Consider the following 18,305-nt stretch of genomic DNA (forward strand, 5'->3'; position numbering starts at 1 on the left):
TGAGCGCAGCGCACAGAGAAGGCCTCGTTCTCTCGTTCAGGTTCGCACGGGACACTGCAAAGTGACTTCGGGAGAGTTCACATTTTTGTTCTCGTTCCCGGCAAGCGTTAGAACTACGCTGAAAACTCAACCGCTCAGTCAGCAAGCACGGCACAACCCTCACTAAGCCCTGCCAGGCTCTTTCCCCTTTTTAGACCACTGCCTAGTTCCTTACAGTAGTCTAGCATCACTCAGAACGCGTCCACAAATTGAAAAATTGCACTAGAAAGCATACCATCACTTTGAAACACTAAACAAAAGCAATATGTTAAAAAAAAATCCTGCCTCAGGAAGAAAAACATCAGTAACAAACAATTTTGAGGCTGATTCCTACGTTAGGGGCTTCGACTTAAGCCATCGGCGTTACCGTTGAGACTCCCCTTTTTGTAACGTACCTCAAAGGAATATTGTTGTAAAGCGAGGCTCCAGCGCAGGAGGCGGCCATTTTTGGGAGAGATGGTCTGCAGCCATTGGAGAGGGCAGTGATCCGTCTCAATGATAAACCTCGAGCCGGCTAGATAGCATGACAATTTCTGAACGGCCCACACGAGACATGCACACTCTTTCTCGGTGGCGCTATACGCCTGCTCACGACTGGTCAGCTTACGACTAGCATACAGGACGGGGTGTTCTACTTCTCCATTTTCCCGTTGGCACAGTACAACGCCCATGCCTCGCTCACTAGCATCGCACTGAACAATGAACCCTTTTGTATAGTCTGGCGATCGTAGCACAGGCTGGCTTGTTAGGGCACTCTTTAGGGCGCTAAAAGCTCTTTCCTTGGTCTCGTCCCAGACGACTGTTTGAGGCTCTGTCTTTCTTAGAGCATCCGTCAGGGGAGCCGCGATATCAGAGTACCTAGGGATGTACCTCTGATAGTAGCCGGCGACACCTAAGAACGACCGAATATCGGTCTTGGTGCGCGGTTGCGGAAAGTCTCGCACAGCGGCCACTTTTATTTCAGAGGGGCGGCGACGACCCTGACCAATCACGTGACCGAGGTAGACAACCTCGGCCTGTGCTATCTGGCACTTAGGAGCCTTGACTGTCAAGCCCGCTTCGCGCAGGCGGGTTAGCACTGCCCGCAAGTGTGTCATATGCTCCGACCAGGATGCGGAGAATATCGCTACGTCGTCTAGATACGGTAAAGCGAATTCTTGCTGTCCCCGCAACACTTTATCCATGAGGCTTGAAAAACAGTATGGCGCGTTCTTCAAACCAAAACTCAACACTTTAGGACGGAATGTTCCCATTGGTGAAATGAACGCCGCATACCTACTAGCCTCTTCTGTAAGTGGAACCTGCCAATAACCCCTGACAAGATCTAGGGTGGAAATAAACTGAGCGCTACTAACTTTCTCAAGGCGCTCCTCGATGTTAGGGATCGGATAAATTTGATCCTTAGTGATGGAATTAAGCCTGCGGTAGTCGACGCAAGGACGAGGTTCCTTGCCCGGTACCTCAACTAAAATCAAAGGGGAGGTATAATCACTCTCACCTGCCTCAATAACACCGAGCTGTAGCATTTTCTTTACCTCAGCCTCCATAATATCGCTCTGGCGGGGTGACACCCGATACGCCTTGGATCGTACTGGCTCTGTGGAGGTAAGTTCTATATAATGAGTAAGTACAGAAGTCCTACCAGGCCTCTCAGAGAACAGACCCTGAAACTCTTGTAATAGCTGGTGTAGTTCGGTTTTCTGCTCGGGCGACAGCGGTGCTTTACTGATAAGGTCACTAATGACTTGACCGGTGTCTTCCCTGTTCGTCACTGAGCCTAGTCCCGGAAGCTCGACTGGAAGCTCTTCAGGAACGTTTATCATCATGCACACCACTGCTTCCCGTTGTCTATAAGGTTTGAGCAGATTACAGTGGTAAACTTGCTGTGCTTTCCGCTTTCCTGGCAGACTTACCACGTAGTTAACTTCCGACCGTTTCTGAACAATTCGTGCTGGGCCCTCCCACTGCACGTCTAGTTTGTTGTTTAGCGATGTGCGCAATATCATGACCTCATCGCCAACCTCAAAACGACGGGCCCTGGCTGTCCGATCATAATAAACCTTGGCCCTCTGCTGGGCCTTTGTCATTGCTTCACCTGACAACTCCTGTGCCCTTCTTAAGCGTTCGAGGAGCTTAAGCACGTACTCCACCACGACTGGGTCGTCGCCCCTACCTTCCCATGATTCTCGAAGCATGCGAAGCGGAGATCGAAGCGAGCGACCGTACACCAGTTCAGCTGGCGAAAACCCCGTAGCCGCATGCGGCGCGGTCCTTAAAGCAAACATCACCCCAGGCAGACACAGCTCCCAGTCAGTTCGATGTTCAAAACACAATGCTCTCAACACGCGCTTCATGACGGAGTGGAGCTTCTCAACGGAATTCGACTGTGGGTGGTACACTGAGCTGTGTAACAGCTTTACCCCACATCTTTCGAGAAAAGTTGTCGTCAAAGCGCTAGTAAACACTGTGCCCTGATCTGATTGAATTTCTGCAGGAAAACCAACTCGCGCAAATATGGACAGTAGTGCATTGACTATCTCAACTGAGCTGAGTTCTTTAAGCGGCACTGCTTCAGGGAACTTTGTCGCTGGGCAGATCACAGTCAAAATGTGTCTGTACCCCGTGGCTGTTACCGGCAGAGGTCCCACAGTATCAATAACGAGCCGTCTAAAAGGCTCCGTAATGATAGGTACCAATTTCAACGGCGCCCTCGATTTGTCCCCTGGTTTGCCCACCCGCTGACAAGTGTCACATGTCCTCACGAAATGGTCTGCGTCCCGAAAACACCCTGGCCAATAGTACTCTTGCAAGAGACGGTCCTTAGTTTTCTTAACTCCTAGGTGTCCGGACCACGAACCCCCGTGTGACAAGCGCAACAGATCCTGACGATAGCATTGAGGCACGACCAGCTGATCGAACTCCACTCCTCTGCGGTCTAGATACTTCCGGTACAGGACTCCACCTCTTTCCACAAAACGCGCAGTTTTCCTGGCGATACCTTCTTTGACATTGCAGCGCACGTTTTCCAGGCTGCCATCCTTTTTTTGCTCGGCTATCAAAGCCGACCGGCTGACTCTTAGCAACCTATCAAGTCCGTCTGACGTAGGCGCGATGAGCAAATCAGTAGATAGCTCTTCTAACTTTCCCGCGTCGGGCGTTTCCTCTCCAGTATCTGGCGCCTTTAACGTTACAGACTCAAGTCTATTCAGTTCGGGCGTGCTCTGAATATCAGCTTGCTGCGCCTCTGACCCTTTTTCGTTGTTTGATAACGTCGGCCCCGCAACTACCGCCTTTGCAGCGAGCTCCCGAACCTTCGATCTGGTTAAGGCCTGAACACTAGCTTCACCAAACAAAAGCCCCTTCTCGCGCAGGAGGTGATCGGACCTGTTTGAAAATAGGTACGGGTACTGGGGTGGCAGCATAGATGACACTGCGGCCTCCGTCTCAAGCGCTCCGAAAGGTCCTTCAATAAGCACTTTTGCTACCGGCAGACACACGCTATGAGCTTCCACGGCTTGCTTGATCCATGCGCACTCGCCCGTGAACATATGGGGTTCTACGTAAGATGGGTGAATTACATCCATCGTAGCTGCGGAATCGCGAAGCACTCGGCACTCTTTCCCGTTCACGAGGAGGTCTCGCATGTAAGGCTCGAGAAGCTTCATGTTCTCGTCCGTGCTGCCTATTGAAAAAAACACAACTTTTGGTGTTGTTTCCGGACACTGCGCCGAAAAGTGACCCGGCTTCTGGCACGTATAACAAACGCCCGCTCGCCTCATCTCGAACCGCTTTCTGCGTTCGGCTTCGGCTGCCGTCTCTTTACGTTTGGTCGGATTGCTTTCACTCGCATCCTCACTACGCGTGTCCCCCTTAAATCTCATGGGCGTGAACCTTGGCCTCTCAGACTTGGAGCCAAATTCACCCTTTTGACCGTCCTTAGCTCCGCGAGCTCGACGCGTCACAAACTCCTCGGCTAGCTCAGCGGCTCTAGCCACCGTACTCACGTCTGGCCTATCCAAGACCCAGTATCGCACGTTCTCCGGTAACCGACTATAAAACTGTTCTAGCCCGAAACACTGCAGAACTTTATCGTGGTCACCAAACGCTTTCTCTTCTTTGAGCCACTCCTGCATGTTCGACATAAGCCTATACGCAAACTCTGTATATGACTCACTTCTGCCTTTCTCATTTTCCCGAAACTTCCGACGGAACGCCTCCGCAGACAGCCGGTACTTTTTTAGAAGACTCGATTTCACTGTGTCGAAATCCTCTGCCTCCTCTCTATCCAAGCGAGCGACTACGTCGGCCGCCTCGCCGGGTAACAAAGTGAGCAAGCGCTGTGGCCACGTTTCCCGAGAGAACCCCTGCTTCTCGCACGTTCGCTCAAAGTTAACCAGGAACAAACCAATGTCCTCTCCAAGCTTAAACGGCCGCATCAGGTCCGTCATTTTGAACAATACGCGTTCTCCTGCACCGTGTGCCTGACTTCCATTACGAGCGCGTTCCATCTCTACCTCGAGACGCTTCATTTCCAAAGCGTGTTCGCGCTCTTCTTTTTTCTCTTGTTGCTCTCGCTTTTTCTGTTCTTTACGTTCACGCTCTTCTTTTTCTGTCTCCCTCTCTTCAATAGTCTCAAGGCATTCCGACAGCTCGTCATCCTCAGCCTCTAACTCAAGAATAGCCTTTAGCAGTTCAGGTTTTCTTAGTTTGTCTGAGACATCCAGACCCAACTCTCTTGCAAGCTCCAACAATTTCGGTTTGCGCAACGACTTCAAATCCATGGCTGCTCTGAATGCTGCTTTCTCTACTGCTTACTATTGTCTTGCCGCAAACTAACCCGGCAGCAACGACAACCACAATTACCAGCTCTGTTTCTGACACTAACAAAAAGCCTGGCAAAGCTCAGAAGAAGAAAGTCCCGCACTCACCAAACCTCGCAGGCAGGAATTCCGCGCAGTCGTTCCGCTGCAGGCAACCAGTCGTCACACAGGGCTCGTTGCACTGCTCCCGGATCGTCGTTGAGCTGCTCAGCATACAGTCAACTGCATCTCTTTGCTGCTGGCCTCCGTTGTCGCGATCTCACCGCTGGCAGACTGTTGTTTGAAGTCGTAGGCGATCTCACCGCTGCCAACCAGATGTTTGGATCGGACTGCTGGTACGATCTGTTGGGAACTCGGCGCTGACGCCCGTGGTTGTACCTGGGTCGCAAGCCCAAGGGTAGCGTTGGCCTGGCGGCCTGGGGTACAACTGGAAGCATCCGAAGGTCCTGGCAAAGCATGAGTCGACTGGTAACAACGAAACAACTTGTTTATTTTAACATCGCAAAGAGTTGGTGGTCAGGTTTGACCGAAGTAGAGAGACGGGAGAGCACTTCACTCAGCAGAAGAAATCGGAGCCCTCCTTTTGGCGTCCGGGGGCAGCTGTTTTTATACTCTCGCAGTTGAGGGCAAGAAGGAACCCCTCAAAAGACGAGCACGTGAATGTACAATGGGCTAATGGTGACGCACACTGTCGTGGCGCTGCGCACGATCTCGTAGCACCCTGTCGTGGCGCTGCGCACGATCTCGTAGCACCCTGTCGTGGCGCTGCGCACGATCTCGTAGCACTCTGTCGTGGCGCTGCGCACGATCTCGTAGCACTCTGTCGTGGCGCTGCGCACGCTCTCGTAGCACCCTGTCGTGGCGCTGCCGGTCGGACACAATGACTGTAATGAGAGGCTGGTCCCTGCTTTGGCATCGCCTGTTTCGGGCCCAATAACTGGAATGAGATCCCTGCTTTGGCATCGCCTGTTTCGGGCACAATGACTGGAATGCGAGGATGATCCCTAGGCGGTCGCATCGCCGCAGACGCGCCTGGAAACACCTGGCGATGAGTGTTGCGGCGACGACGATCGGGCCAAAATGTCTGCCGCCCGCCGCAGTCGCGCCGGCAAAACCACGTGTCGCAGGCGAAACGCAACACGAGATACATTCTGTTTTCTTTTCTCTTCATATTTTTTTTAGGAAAGAGAACAAAAGACAGTTAAGACGAGCGCTATACCTAGTATGGGCTCTACAAAAAAAAAAAAAAAAAGAAAGAAAGAGGCAAACACTGTAAGCTAAGAAGCGCAGGGGATGGCACTGTCAACATCGAAATTTGTCACGCACTGTGTCGAGGAAGCCAGAACTTCTTCGCTAACAGGCAGGCAACGGCCTCCGCTGGCTAAAATAGCCACGGATGAAGGAGACGTCCTGACGAGCGTAAGAATGATGTGCCCTAATGCTTCCCATTGCAGGTGTTTACGCTACATCTCCCCGTCGACGGTGACAGCGGAATAGTCTTTGCGTTATAGAAGGAAGTGGTGTTTACATTTTAGAATGTTTGCCACGAGTCAGAGCAGATATTAGCAACGGTAACTTGTGTTATACAGCGTCACATCCTACAGTCACGCATTTTCGTATCAACCGTAAACCACGTCGTAATACTGACGTTTCTTCGTGACGACAAATCAATATCTTGTTGGATGTTTCCAACACTGCCGCCTGTTTGTGGAGACACGCGCTTCCAGCGGGAAAGAATAACACAAGCAGCATGCGAAGAAGAATTCGGAAAACAAACACAACAACAAAATGTCAAGGTGAAGATTGAAGTACCCAGCTGAATGTGCACGGAATCCCAGAGCAAGCTCGTGCATGACTGAACACAATCTGCACTCAGGGACTTCTTGTTGATAGCTTCGCATCTCACGTCTCACCTTATACGCGGCGCTTCTTGCCGGTGGAGCCACGGCCGACTGTTTGAACACGCAACATATGGTTGCGTAAATTCACTTCTTAGCTGTTCCTGCGCGTACTATGACAGGCATCAGATTTGATGGCTACTTTATTAGTGGCAAAAATTTTGAACTGCGCGAAACTAAAACTGACCACCGAGAGAGCATGACACACGGACAGGCGCAGACTCGCAGCTGACTTTTATTCCCCAAAGGCCACATATAAGTACCTTCCAGAAATACACCACTGCGCGTGCGCGGCAAAACCAATATCACCAAAAATAACTTTCTGCCCAGGCAACACGCACCCTTGCTGCGCTCTTCAATAAACCTCATTCTCACTACTGTGCAAACTGAGGCATCGCTGACACAATTGAGTCCCTTCTTTCTTTTATATGGTACGCCTCGTGTATCTCCCTCGCTCAGCTATCACGGCATTGACACATGATTTTTACTTTTTTCAGGAGCAGCTTACCCTTGCACGCCCAGTTGAGGTTGGGAAGGTGCCCACTTAATTGTGCTATCATTAAATATCAGTTCATGTTAACGCAAGCGCAAATTCCCACACCTTCCACTTTAGTCTACACAGACTGCCACACGAAAGAGGCCCCTGATAGACTACCTCAACACCGCAATCTATGCAGAAATTGGTGCGTGTTTCTTTTTCCGCACCCTTGGAACCTATTTCTATTTCTTCCTATGCACGAACATAATCCAGCAAGCTAGCCGGAAGCCGAGAACACCACCTCAACTCCATATTGTTTCACAACCTTTTCAAGGTTATGTGACGTCTTGTGAGCATAAGGTACATATTCGCATTTCTTTATCTTTGCGTTTCCTTGCAGCTTCACAAATAGTATTTTCGGTTTTATTTCCTTTAGCACTGCCTCCGCTACTGCTGAAATGACTGATTGCGGGAAACCAACTTCTTCTTGCCTTACAATCTGCATATCAAAGCTTTCCTTTACTTTGTGTGTGCATAACTTCCTCAAAGATGACATATCATGAGAAGCGAACAAACAAAGACACCAAGGACAACACAGGGGAAATTACTTACGCTTACTAATTCAATTAAAGAAATGATAAATTAATAGCAATGAAAGTGGATGAAAAAGCAACTTGCCGCAGGTGGGGAACGATCCCACGTCTTCGCATTACGCTTGCGATGCTCTAACCAATTAAGCTACCACGGGCAACAATTTCTTTGGAGACCTTGGATTCTATATTTCCAGCACATATGGTTGTCACAGAAGGTTACGGCATTGTCTAGAAACTGAATTTTGTTATCCTTTGCCAGTGGCACTCGGCCGGAGAAATTGCCGGCAGCTTTAGCAAGGAAGGCCACGCGCACCTGCAGCGAGCGACACTCCTCCTTTAGCCGGCGATATAGACGAATACAAACACTATCGTAATGTTCTGGGTTCCATTAAAGCTACAGATTGACTAAATAAGAATATTGAAGTGGTGAAACATGCTTCTTGATATGCGTCCATAGATGGAGCAAATGCTCTACCAAATCCTATATCGTTCTAGCGGATAAGCTATATACGTAGGCGGTATGTGTCACTTCAATGAAAGACACGTTGTAGGAAGTTGTATGGCTTAGTCACAGAACGACATGGCAACAGTGCTAGCCTGCAGTCGCTTACAAGAATGAAAGAAAAAAAGAGGTGCCCGTGAAAGAAGTGTTGCTAAGGGACCACGTCCGCTACAATCAAGGCGTAGCAACGCAGTGTGTGTGAAAGAAAGAGAACTGCATGTGGAAAGGGGAAAACAGTATAATCCCGCAAACGCTACGTTTTCAGCTACGGAGCTGGGAAAGCTTCTTCGCAAACACGAGAACAACACACAACACAGCAATACAAAAAGCGGGAGTAAGAAAAGAAAGAAAGAAATAAACGTGCAGCAGTGAGGAAAGGTCGTGAGGTGGGCATCCATTCTCACCTTGGGCTCGCAGTGGAGGTGGCAGCAGTATTTGCAGGCTGCGGAGAGAAGAGAAAAAGGAGTCAGGAAAGCCGAGGGTCAACGTCTTGCCGCTCGGGCGCTAAGAAAAGACAGAAAGTGCGCGCCACGACCGCGTTCCTTCCCGCCGCTCGCGTCGCTGTGGCGGGCGTCGTCTCTCATTTCTCAAGGCGGATGCACGCCACACGACGGCACACAAGCACGCGTCTTTGTCTCCGCAACGCCAAGACCGTGAAGTACGGTACATCCCACAAACCCTGCCTTCGCATGCTTCGCAATGCCACCACCGTCGGGATGGTAGGACGTGCACTGGCGGTCGAGGGCGCTGAAGCCGCGTAACGGGAAGAGCGACTCGAAGTGTCAGGGAACGCTCGCACACGAGTAACAGGCAAGCGGTAGACTAAGAAACTGCGAACAACGTCACCATCTATACATATATACACGCATCCAACGCGCGTGTTGGGCTCTACGCTTTAGTCGAGTGGTGCGTATCAAGCCGTAAGAACTAATGGCGATGCGCCCAATTACAATTTTCATTCTAAGCAGCGTGCAACCTCATGTAATGTTTATCGCCAAATCAGACTGATGCGCCGAGTAAGACGTCTATGCAGCGATGTCACGAGGAGACAAAGACAACGTGTGGGACCCGTCGAGAGAAGAATGGCGATGGCAGGTGCACGTACAGGGACGTGCGGCAAATAGCCAGCTACATTTAAGGAGTCTGTACACCTATGGTACCATAGTGGCACGCACGCACTCATTCCGAAAGATTCGCCAAGAATGAGCAGGCACCCATGTGGCACACAGCGAATGGCAAAACCAAAGAAAATGCAGTAAGCAAAATAACCCACCGAATATAACGCGTATTTTTTTATTGAAACGAAAATAAAAGAAACAGATGTAGTCACCTTATAATGGTGACCGCTACTCCATTTCGCATAGCAGAAGAAACAATATAAAAAAGATATATATAGCAAGAAAAGGTAAAGAAACCACGTCATAGGGTCAGAAACCCACTAAACGCAGTCCTATACACTCGTGAACATATAAATATGAAAGACAAATACAATGTGTTTAATATTAAATTGTGGGGTTTTAAGTGCCAAAACCACTTTCTCATTATGAGGCACGCCGTAGTGGGGGGACTCCGGAAATTTCGACCACCTGGTGTTCTTTAACGTGCACCTAAATCTAAGTACACGGGTGTTTTCGCATTTCGCCCCCATCTAAATGCGACCGCCGTGGCCGGGATTCGATCCCGCGACATCGTGCTCACCAGCCTAACACCATAGCCACTGAGCAACCACGGCGGGTCACAATGAGTTTGTAAACAAAGACAGAATCAAACAGAAGCGGCCGTGGCGTACTATATTCGATTACGAAGTCGGTGCGCCTTAGACGTACTTTTGAGCCGACATTATGTGTTAACGTTTTATGGATGTTTATGGAGAAAAGAGGCGCGCTTACTGTCCCTATACTGTCGATCAGCATGCAGCTAGGGGTTAGATTCATATTGCATAAGTATACGAAGTATAAGAAAGTATATAAGAAAGGAGGTGGTATACTTGCATTCGACGCACATATAACCATCGTTGTAACAAGATAAACATATCAACAAATATATCCGCCGAACACACACATGAGCAACAGCCACGCCAAACCCGGTAGAGTAGGCAAAGACTGTTTCACTTTGGAGCTGACAAAAAATATCCGAATCATTGCCACGTTGCTTTCATTCCCTGGCGCGGTAATGGTAGCGTTTTAGTCGAGTACAACGTTTCTGCAATGAAATGGTTACAGACGTGTTCTTTCTCTTATATTCCTTTTGCTTATTTCGTGATCAACACCCTTAACCCTAACCCCTGCTTAGGCCACTGAACCATCATCCTTCATCTGCAACGAGGAAAGAGAAAGAGACACGTGAAATTATTCCCTCTTTGGGAGGGGAAGTGGTCTGTACAGGACATGTCACCTGGGTACGCGCTGCGTATGCTCCATCCACTCATGAACATGAACACCAGTAGAACTTACGAATGGATGTTTTTACGATAGATAATAAGCACATTAAAAAGAACGTGTCGTTATTCATTGGTGTGAGGCCGATAACACGGCATTTACCTACACCTCCCCCTTTTCACCGCGCGCTGGGTTGCTGCCCTCCCCTTGGCAGGAACTGTCCGTGTCAGGCTTCGTGGTAAAACATACGAAAAAAAGAACACGCACTGCGGAAGTCCGGGCGGGAAATGAGACGCCCGTTCACGGCAGTGCACCTTTCGTTAGGGGCGTATACGAGCCGACAGGGTTGCGACGGCAGAGGACGTGCCAGGTGGCACGTGTACTTTGTGATCACTGTCCATTTTGGGAGCCTCCTCTATTAGACATTGTCAGAGGGATGTCTGCGCAACCATTGAGAAATTTCTATTTTGTTGAACTCGCTCAATTCTTGGAACATTAGGTCATTTTACTTCTGCTGTGATCTTAAAGTTTTTCATGGGCGTTTCTTGTTAGAGTTGACTAATTATCTTTCTAATCCCATCCGACCCTCGGCCACTCACACGTAGCGAGTGTGGAACACCGAACCAAACCAGGCCAAACCAAGCCATGATACGCCACGACTTGCTTGAACAAGGTCTGCACCACTTTAGCGATAGAAGATAGAAGAAAATTGTACCTATTGGCTAGGCAAACTGATTTGTGCCGGTTGTATCGGGAAAAAAAAATACGGTAAACCAGATTGCGTATAGAACAGGCAGAGAATGAACGCACAGAAATGGGAGCCTCGCGACCATGAAAACATGAGCCCTCTCTGCCTCCGTCCAGTTAGTTTGGCAACGGCTGAGTGCGAGCGGTTTAGTATAGAACACCTCAGAGTAGACGCTTCTGTGGGCGAGACTTGGAACAGGTTCAAGGATGCGCCTCTAACCACCAGCCGGAAATGTCTAGAGCACTTACCGTTACCAGCGCGCAAGAAAACAAGAGGCTTTATTTTTTCACCGAAACAGAATACGTTTCATCACAAAAAGACCTCAACATGGCCAACACCGCATAGCCTGCAATAGATAAGCAAGGATAAAAAAGGACCGCATAGAAATGGATGAAGATACGTCCGTGGCACCAGTGTAGACATTATGCATATCGGCGACCAATACCAATACGCAACCAAATTGCAATGTAATAAACTACTATTAATTTTTAGAAAACCTTCCTGTGCGCAAAACAAACAGGGACAGATAAAAGGAGTAACACAAGGACGAGCGCTGTCTAACAACTCAAAAACGCACAAAAAGTTTTTTTTAAGAGTTGTTAGAGTGCGCTCGTTCTTGTGTTGCTCCTTTTTTTTTGTCCCTGTTGGTTTTGCGCACAAGAAGTTTTTCTAATAGTTATCCGAAAGCGCTCGTCCTTGTGTTGCTCCTTTTCTTTGTCCCTGTTTGTTTTGCGCAGAAAAAGTTTTTGTAAAAATGAATCTGTTCCAACTAGGCGGACTCGCAGTTATATTATTACTTATTATAAAGAACACGTGTCATAAATTCCGAACGGATTCCTTGTTTTTAATCGCGCATTTATTGTGTCATTTCTCCTCTCAAGATATATCTAAAAATAGATGCGTCGAGGAAACTTGCCGTCACCAGACCAACAATTCAGTGTCCTAATTTCGCGCATTCAAGTCCACTCACCAAGCTCTCCTCATTGCAGATACGACATCCTCCCGTGAAAAAGCAAATATATTGAGTAGGCATTGTCTGGATCCCCCCTTATCAAAATGCAGCATTTTCTTATACATGCCAATTGCGAGGATAGCGCTTACTAAACCACTAAAGGCATCACTTTAGTTAGCTTTTTCTTTTATGTATGCTATATGTCCATGCTCACGTACTCCTTCCGCTCACATTTCAAGATACGCCGGGGGAGCTTTCTAGATTTATACCAGCAGCTCTCACCGCTCTCGTGCGTTACGTCCTCGCTGCATACGGTGCGGTGCGCCTGCTTAGCCAATGAAATGTGCCACAGTGTGTAGCTTCAAAGTGCATCGCAACCAAGAGCGAGTTGCGTATGCGGGTGCAAACGTGAAACTGAGAGCGAAACCGCGGCTTCGCGGCAAACGACGAGAACGGGTGCCGCTCGCGCACGCGCGCTTCGCCCGAAGCCTGAACGGGAGCCGAACGCGGCGAAGCCTGAACGGGAGCCGGAGCCGCGGGCACCGACGAGCGCGACGTCGCGGCTGGGCGCCGTGTGTACTACGCGCGCCGAGTGAGCCCAGCTGCTCGACCTCTTCAGGCCACCCTGCCACCGCACATGAGGCGCGGCACCACGCGGACACCCAGAATAGACGAGCGCCTCACAGCGTGCCAGCAGTGCCCGGCTCGCCACTGTGCGCCTATTTTCTATCTGCACGGGCCGGGCTCGGCCGCGCGAGCGCGTGTGCGCGCGCGGGCCTTGCAACGGTTGCCGCCGAGCTGTGGGACGTGTAAACATTTACGTACCGACTGGTCCTAGACAACAAAGGTACTGGAAGCATTGAGCCATGACGTCCCGTTAGTGGGTCGACGGCTCTAACGCGAAGCACGCTGTGTCGGGACACAACTCTGTAATTTCATGAAGATAATCACTAGAGAAAACATTCTGAGGAAATTAGTTTAAAAGGATACTGGAAGTAAAAGGAAACAAAAAGAAACACAATTAGGCCAGCGGACCGGTTTCGAGCAATTCGGATTGCCGCGCACAAATGAAACCACGGAATTTATGAAGGCGATTGCTTCTGTTTTCATGAAATAATGCAGGGGGAGGGGGGGAGAATTAAGGCGCAATTTGAAAATGTTCGTGTACTTGCATTAAAGTTCACGTTAAATAACTCCGGATGGTCCAAATTAATCCGGCGTCCTCCATTACGACGTCGCTCACAGCCAAGCGTTGCTTTTAGACACCCAGCACTGAGACACCCAACACACACTGTGTGCGTGCGTGTGTGTGTGACAGACAGACAGACAGACAGACAGACAGACAGACAGACAGACAGACAGACAGACAGACGGACGGACGGACGGACGGACGGACGGACGGACGGACGGACGGACGGACGGACGGACAGACGGACGGACGGACGGACGGACGGACGGACAGACAGACAGACAGACGGACGGACGGACGGACGGACGGACGGACGGACGGACGGACGGACGGACAGACAGACAGACAGACAGACAGACAGACAGACGGACGGACGGACGGACGGACGGACGGACGGACGGACGGACAGACAGACAGACAGACAGACAGACAGACAGACAGACGGACGGACGGACGGACGGACGGACGGACGGACGGACGGACAGACAGACAGACAGACAGACAGACAGACAGACGGACGGACGGACGGACGGACGGACGGACGGACGGACGGACGGACGGACGGACGGACAGACAGACAGACAGACAGACAGACCTCTGCAGGATGCCCCCTGGTCCCTGAGCGGTTGCTGGCAGAGATCGCAGCGTTGTGTCTTGCGGAACTGTTTGTTGCGGAAGGCGTGCCGAGCCTCCACGCCGCCGACGTCCACGCCGCGTACCTGCACAGAAAGCAAAAGTCGTTGTGAGATAAGAAAAAAATTAAAAAATAAGAAGGCAACAGTAAATACCTATGCAGCTCTCACGCACTGCACGAATCAATGTTACGAGAAGCATTTTGTAAGCAGCACGCTTTCCAACATCGTTTGGTCCATTTGCAAAGTGTTTGCAAATGGACCAACGTTTTCCTGCAGGTTAAGCAATTGTGTGCGTGACGCGAGCGTGTGCGTCACGACAGAAACAAAACCGACAACGACGGCGACGAAGGTTACCACGACGGCAATAGCACGGCGACTGCTTTTATCTTTATTCTTTTTTGTTCATCCGGCGAAGAAACGCTACAACTTGTTTTCTTGCGACTTGGCCCGGTTCTGAAGGCGGTGCAGCTTAACCCATCGTCTGAAAGCACTACGTGTAGTAACAACGAGGGAAGAATATGATAAACTGGCTCTTCGTGTGGAGGAGTGGGGATGAGGAAGGAGCGGCTTATAGCATACGCTTTTCTTCTGGATACCTTACTTAGCTATGTGCTCGATTAGCGTCCGACATAACGGTCACGTTTGTCACAGCCATGACAGCCAGCTGTTGTACAAACCTTCGTTGTGGTTAGAACGACAGGAGGTCGAGATAGCTGAACACGAATTTATTGTGGTGAAACGCCTTATCCACTATTTAGTGTCCATCAGCGACATCATGTGAGCCTTAAGTTTCATCATTTCCTGCCTTCAATTTTCTTTAAGATAAGCACGCTCTTTAACAGCGAGAAACGCCGCCACAGCCCTCTCACTGAACACTAGTACGTCATATCTCTTCCCCTTTCCGCCACCCTTTCCGCCCCCAGCTCTATTTAGTTTCTCGCCTTCGCTATCAGCTCCCTTACAGTAACCTGGGCTCCATCGACATACGTAAATTAGATGTCCTCTTACGTAAGGCCACAGAGCTAGCCCTGGGTCTCGCTGTCAGCAGCAGCACCTCCCTTCTGCTCCAGATGGGCGTTCATAACACGACCGATGAGAATCTCTATTCGTACACGCAATGAAGAGGTTCGCCTAGGCTTCACCCGACAAGGACTCACTATATCCTTGAGCGCTTATACTATTCCGGCCCATGGTTTTTATTACGCATCCTTCAGTAGTCCCTGCTGCTACACAAAGGCTTTTCAAGTCGCCCCTCTTCCACGACGCATGCAGCCGCAAAGGGACGCGTTTTGTATTACCAGCGCTACCTTCGTATCTCTCGCATCCCTGTTTTTCCACTGACGCAAGCACATCTCCCCGCGGTTCCGCTGTCGTCGTACTTTCACAATCCCTAGATATAGTTCACAGCGAACTGCTTCCACTACTGATCCCACGATAGCAGAGCTACATGCTCTGGCTGCAGTTTTCCGTCATATACCTGCAAATTCTTTACAACCTCCGATCATACTTACTGATTCGATGGACGTTTGTCGCAAAATTCTGCAAGGAACGCTTCCCGCCCCACTTGCCTCTTTCATAACACATCCTTTACGCACACCGGAGGAGGTTGTGTGGATTCCTGGTCATGCGGGACTGTCGGGGAATGAACGGGCTAACCAGTTAGCCCTTGAAGCTTTACGCCAGGCTCCCGACATTCCCGAACCAACTCTGTAAACTTCGCTCTATATACAGCCTAGAACCCTATCGTTTCTTTAGGCGCGTCTTTCCCCCTCCCCACTCGGCACTCCCGCGTGCTCATGGCGTTCTACTGCGGCAGGCGCAGTCCAACTTTTTGCACTCACGAACCCGCCTACACCTTCTCCGCGCTTTCGCAGATGAACCTCCACCTGTGTGCACTTCTAGTGTAAGTTACTCCAACTCCCAACACAGACTGTGGCAGTTGCCCCCACCTGTATCGTCCCCCTCTCTTTCCTTGTCCCTCCACTCCTCTATTCCATCGGCTGCGTGGCTAACACAAGCCACCTCCTTAGCGGCACAAGAGTACCTGGTGGAGTTCACCAACGCTGCGCTGAAGGACTGCACCAGCGAGAGCCTCCACAAGCTCCAATATTGATTTTAAATAAAGTGTTCATCTCTCTCTCTCTCTCTCTCATCCATCCATCCATCCATCCATCCATCCATCCATCCATCCATCCATCCATCCATCCATCCATCGATCCATCCATCCATCCATCCATCCATCCATCCATCCATCCATCCATCCATCCATCCATCCATCTATTCCGTTCACGCAGCGTTGGGTAGAAATCCGGATACCGTGCTCATTAACCTCCATATGGCCGCTCCCTCTCAAGAAGGCTCTGATTAATGTACCTCCCGCTGATGAAAAATGCTTTCAGGTAGTGAAGGAGAGAGTCGACTTGCTTTAATTTTCTTCCATCTTGTTTTGTTTAAATTTTGCTTTCTACGTGATCAGATAATCTGTGGAAACATATATTTAGGGATACAATCATCACTTCTCGAATTCATATCTTCGCGCAAGCGACACCAGCGCTTTGCATACACAATACGAAAGTGCTACGAATGTTCAATCATATATTTGGAAAGATGCAGCACAAATACAACGTGTCCATAAACTATGACGCATTCGCGACGGAAGTTCTTTCCCTTAATTAAAGTCTACTTTGCAGTGGCTTTGTATGCTTAGTATGCGTGGTGGGTAGCGTTAGCTCTTTGCACTTATAATCTCAGCGCCGAACTTCCTTTTAATGATATGTTTCTTAATCATTCCTTCATTTAGAAGGGCACATCACAAGTGCTACAATTCATGCGTTGTTAACGTAGCTATCTTTTAAACCGAAGCATTGCCCGGTAGCCTCACATATCGCTACTGCTATTGCATTAATCGTTATACAACTACCTGCGTTTTACGTCTAACACATTTTAAAGAATTGTACAGCTCTTTTACTGCCATAAAGAAATTTCGCATCACGGTAACAAGCATTCTTTGTTGCTAATTACTCAATGAAGTACTTCGATCACATCACTATTTGTCCTCTTTGTCCGTGCGTTATGGCGGGAGAATAAAAGCAGTTGTTAGTAGCGCTTCTGTGTGTGTCCCACTCATTTTGTGGCCGTCCTGGTTAGCGCTGTCCTCTTTCACTGGACATGTACCAACTCGCCGCTACAGAAGTTCTCGAAAAGAGAAAATGAAAAACCACCGCCAATTATATGCGCCTCTAAGAAAAAAGTCAGGTAGTAACAGAAGTGGACTGGTCTTGCTGCTGATCGACAAATGAAAAATCTGCAGGAACACACCAACAGACAGACAACAAAGAGAAGCGTTCACTGGTCGATGCGGACCAACAACGCGATATGCTTGACAAACAAAGTAAGAACAAAGCCGCGCTGTAAGGGCTAAACTTTCTTTTAAAGTTGTGAGACGCGCTGCAAAGTTGTTAGACAAGGCACTGCCACGTAAAATTTGGGCAGAAAATGTTAATATTTTTTGTATTTACGAATGACGGTTCGCGAATGCAGAAGCTCCTGAAAGTCTTGGGGAATACGCATGTGCATGCTCAGTGAGCTAGCGAGAAATAGGGATAAGGGGAAAGGGCAGGGAGGCTATCCTGATCAGAATATTTGGTTTGCTACCCTGTACTAGGAAAACGGTCTTATGGGACGAAGAAGAGATAAAGGGAGAGAGTGACTACATCCCCCAGTCGAGCACATCGGAGTCACGGAACAGAAAAAGAAAATTACGGCAGAACCCATCTCACGATGGCTGTCGACGAGTACACGCATATCACTTTCAGCCGACGTACAGCGTGCTGGTCGTTTAAAAGCAAACGGATAAAACCCATTAATGATCGTCACACGAAAATAGCTGGCGCCTCATCAGTGGGAGCAGAAGATGGAAAGAAGCAGCGGATATTTAGGCGGCGTAAAAGGCACGCGCAAGTCCGTGTCCATACGCAGGAAAGCCGCGATTACGGTTAAAGAAAACAGAGGGAGGGGAAAAAACAAGACGGCCCCGTGAAAAGAACGAAGGAAAAAAGATGAATAAAATGCGG

At 49.4% G+C, this 18,305-nt stretch overlaps 1 protein-coding gene across 9 annotated transcripts in view; it reads right to left on the reverse strand.

Annotated features, from left to right (window-relative positions):
* by (focal adhesion protein tensin) overlaps window positions 1-18,305 on the reverse strand; it is a 392,943-nt gene that overhangs the window by 184,098 nt on the left and 190,540 nt on the right. For all 9 annotated transcript variants that reach the window (XM_075679849.1, XM_075679856.1, XM_075679851.1 and 6 more), the window contains 2 exons: window positions 14,193-14,316; window positions 8,735-8,772 (listed from right to left, as the gene is read on the reverse strand). In XM_075679849.1, coding sequence (XP_075535964.1) covers window positions 8,735-8,772; window positions 14,193-14,316 — 162 coding nt within the window. The remainder of the gene's footprint in view (window positions 1-8,734; window positions 8,773-14,192; window positions 14,317-18,305) is intronic.

The sequence above is a fragment of the Dermacentor variabilis genome, chromosome 2 (assembly GCF_050947875.1).
Source record: "Dermacentor variabilis isolate Ectoservices chromosome 2, ASM5094787v1, whole genome shotgun sequence".
NCBI lineage: Eukaryota > Metazoa > Arthropoda > Arachnida > Ixodida > Ixodidae > Dermacentor > Dermacentor variabilis.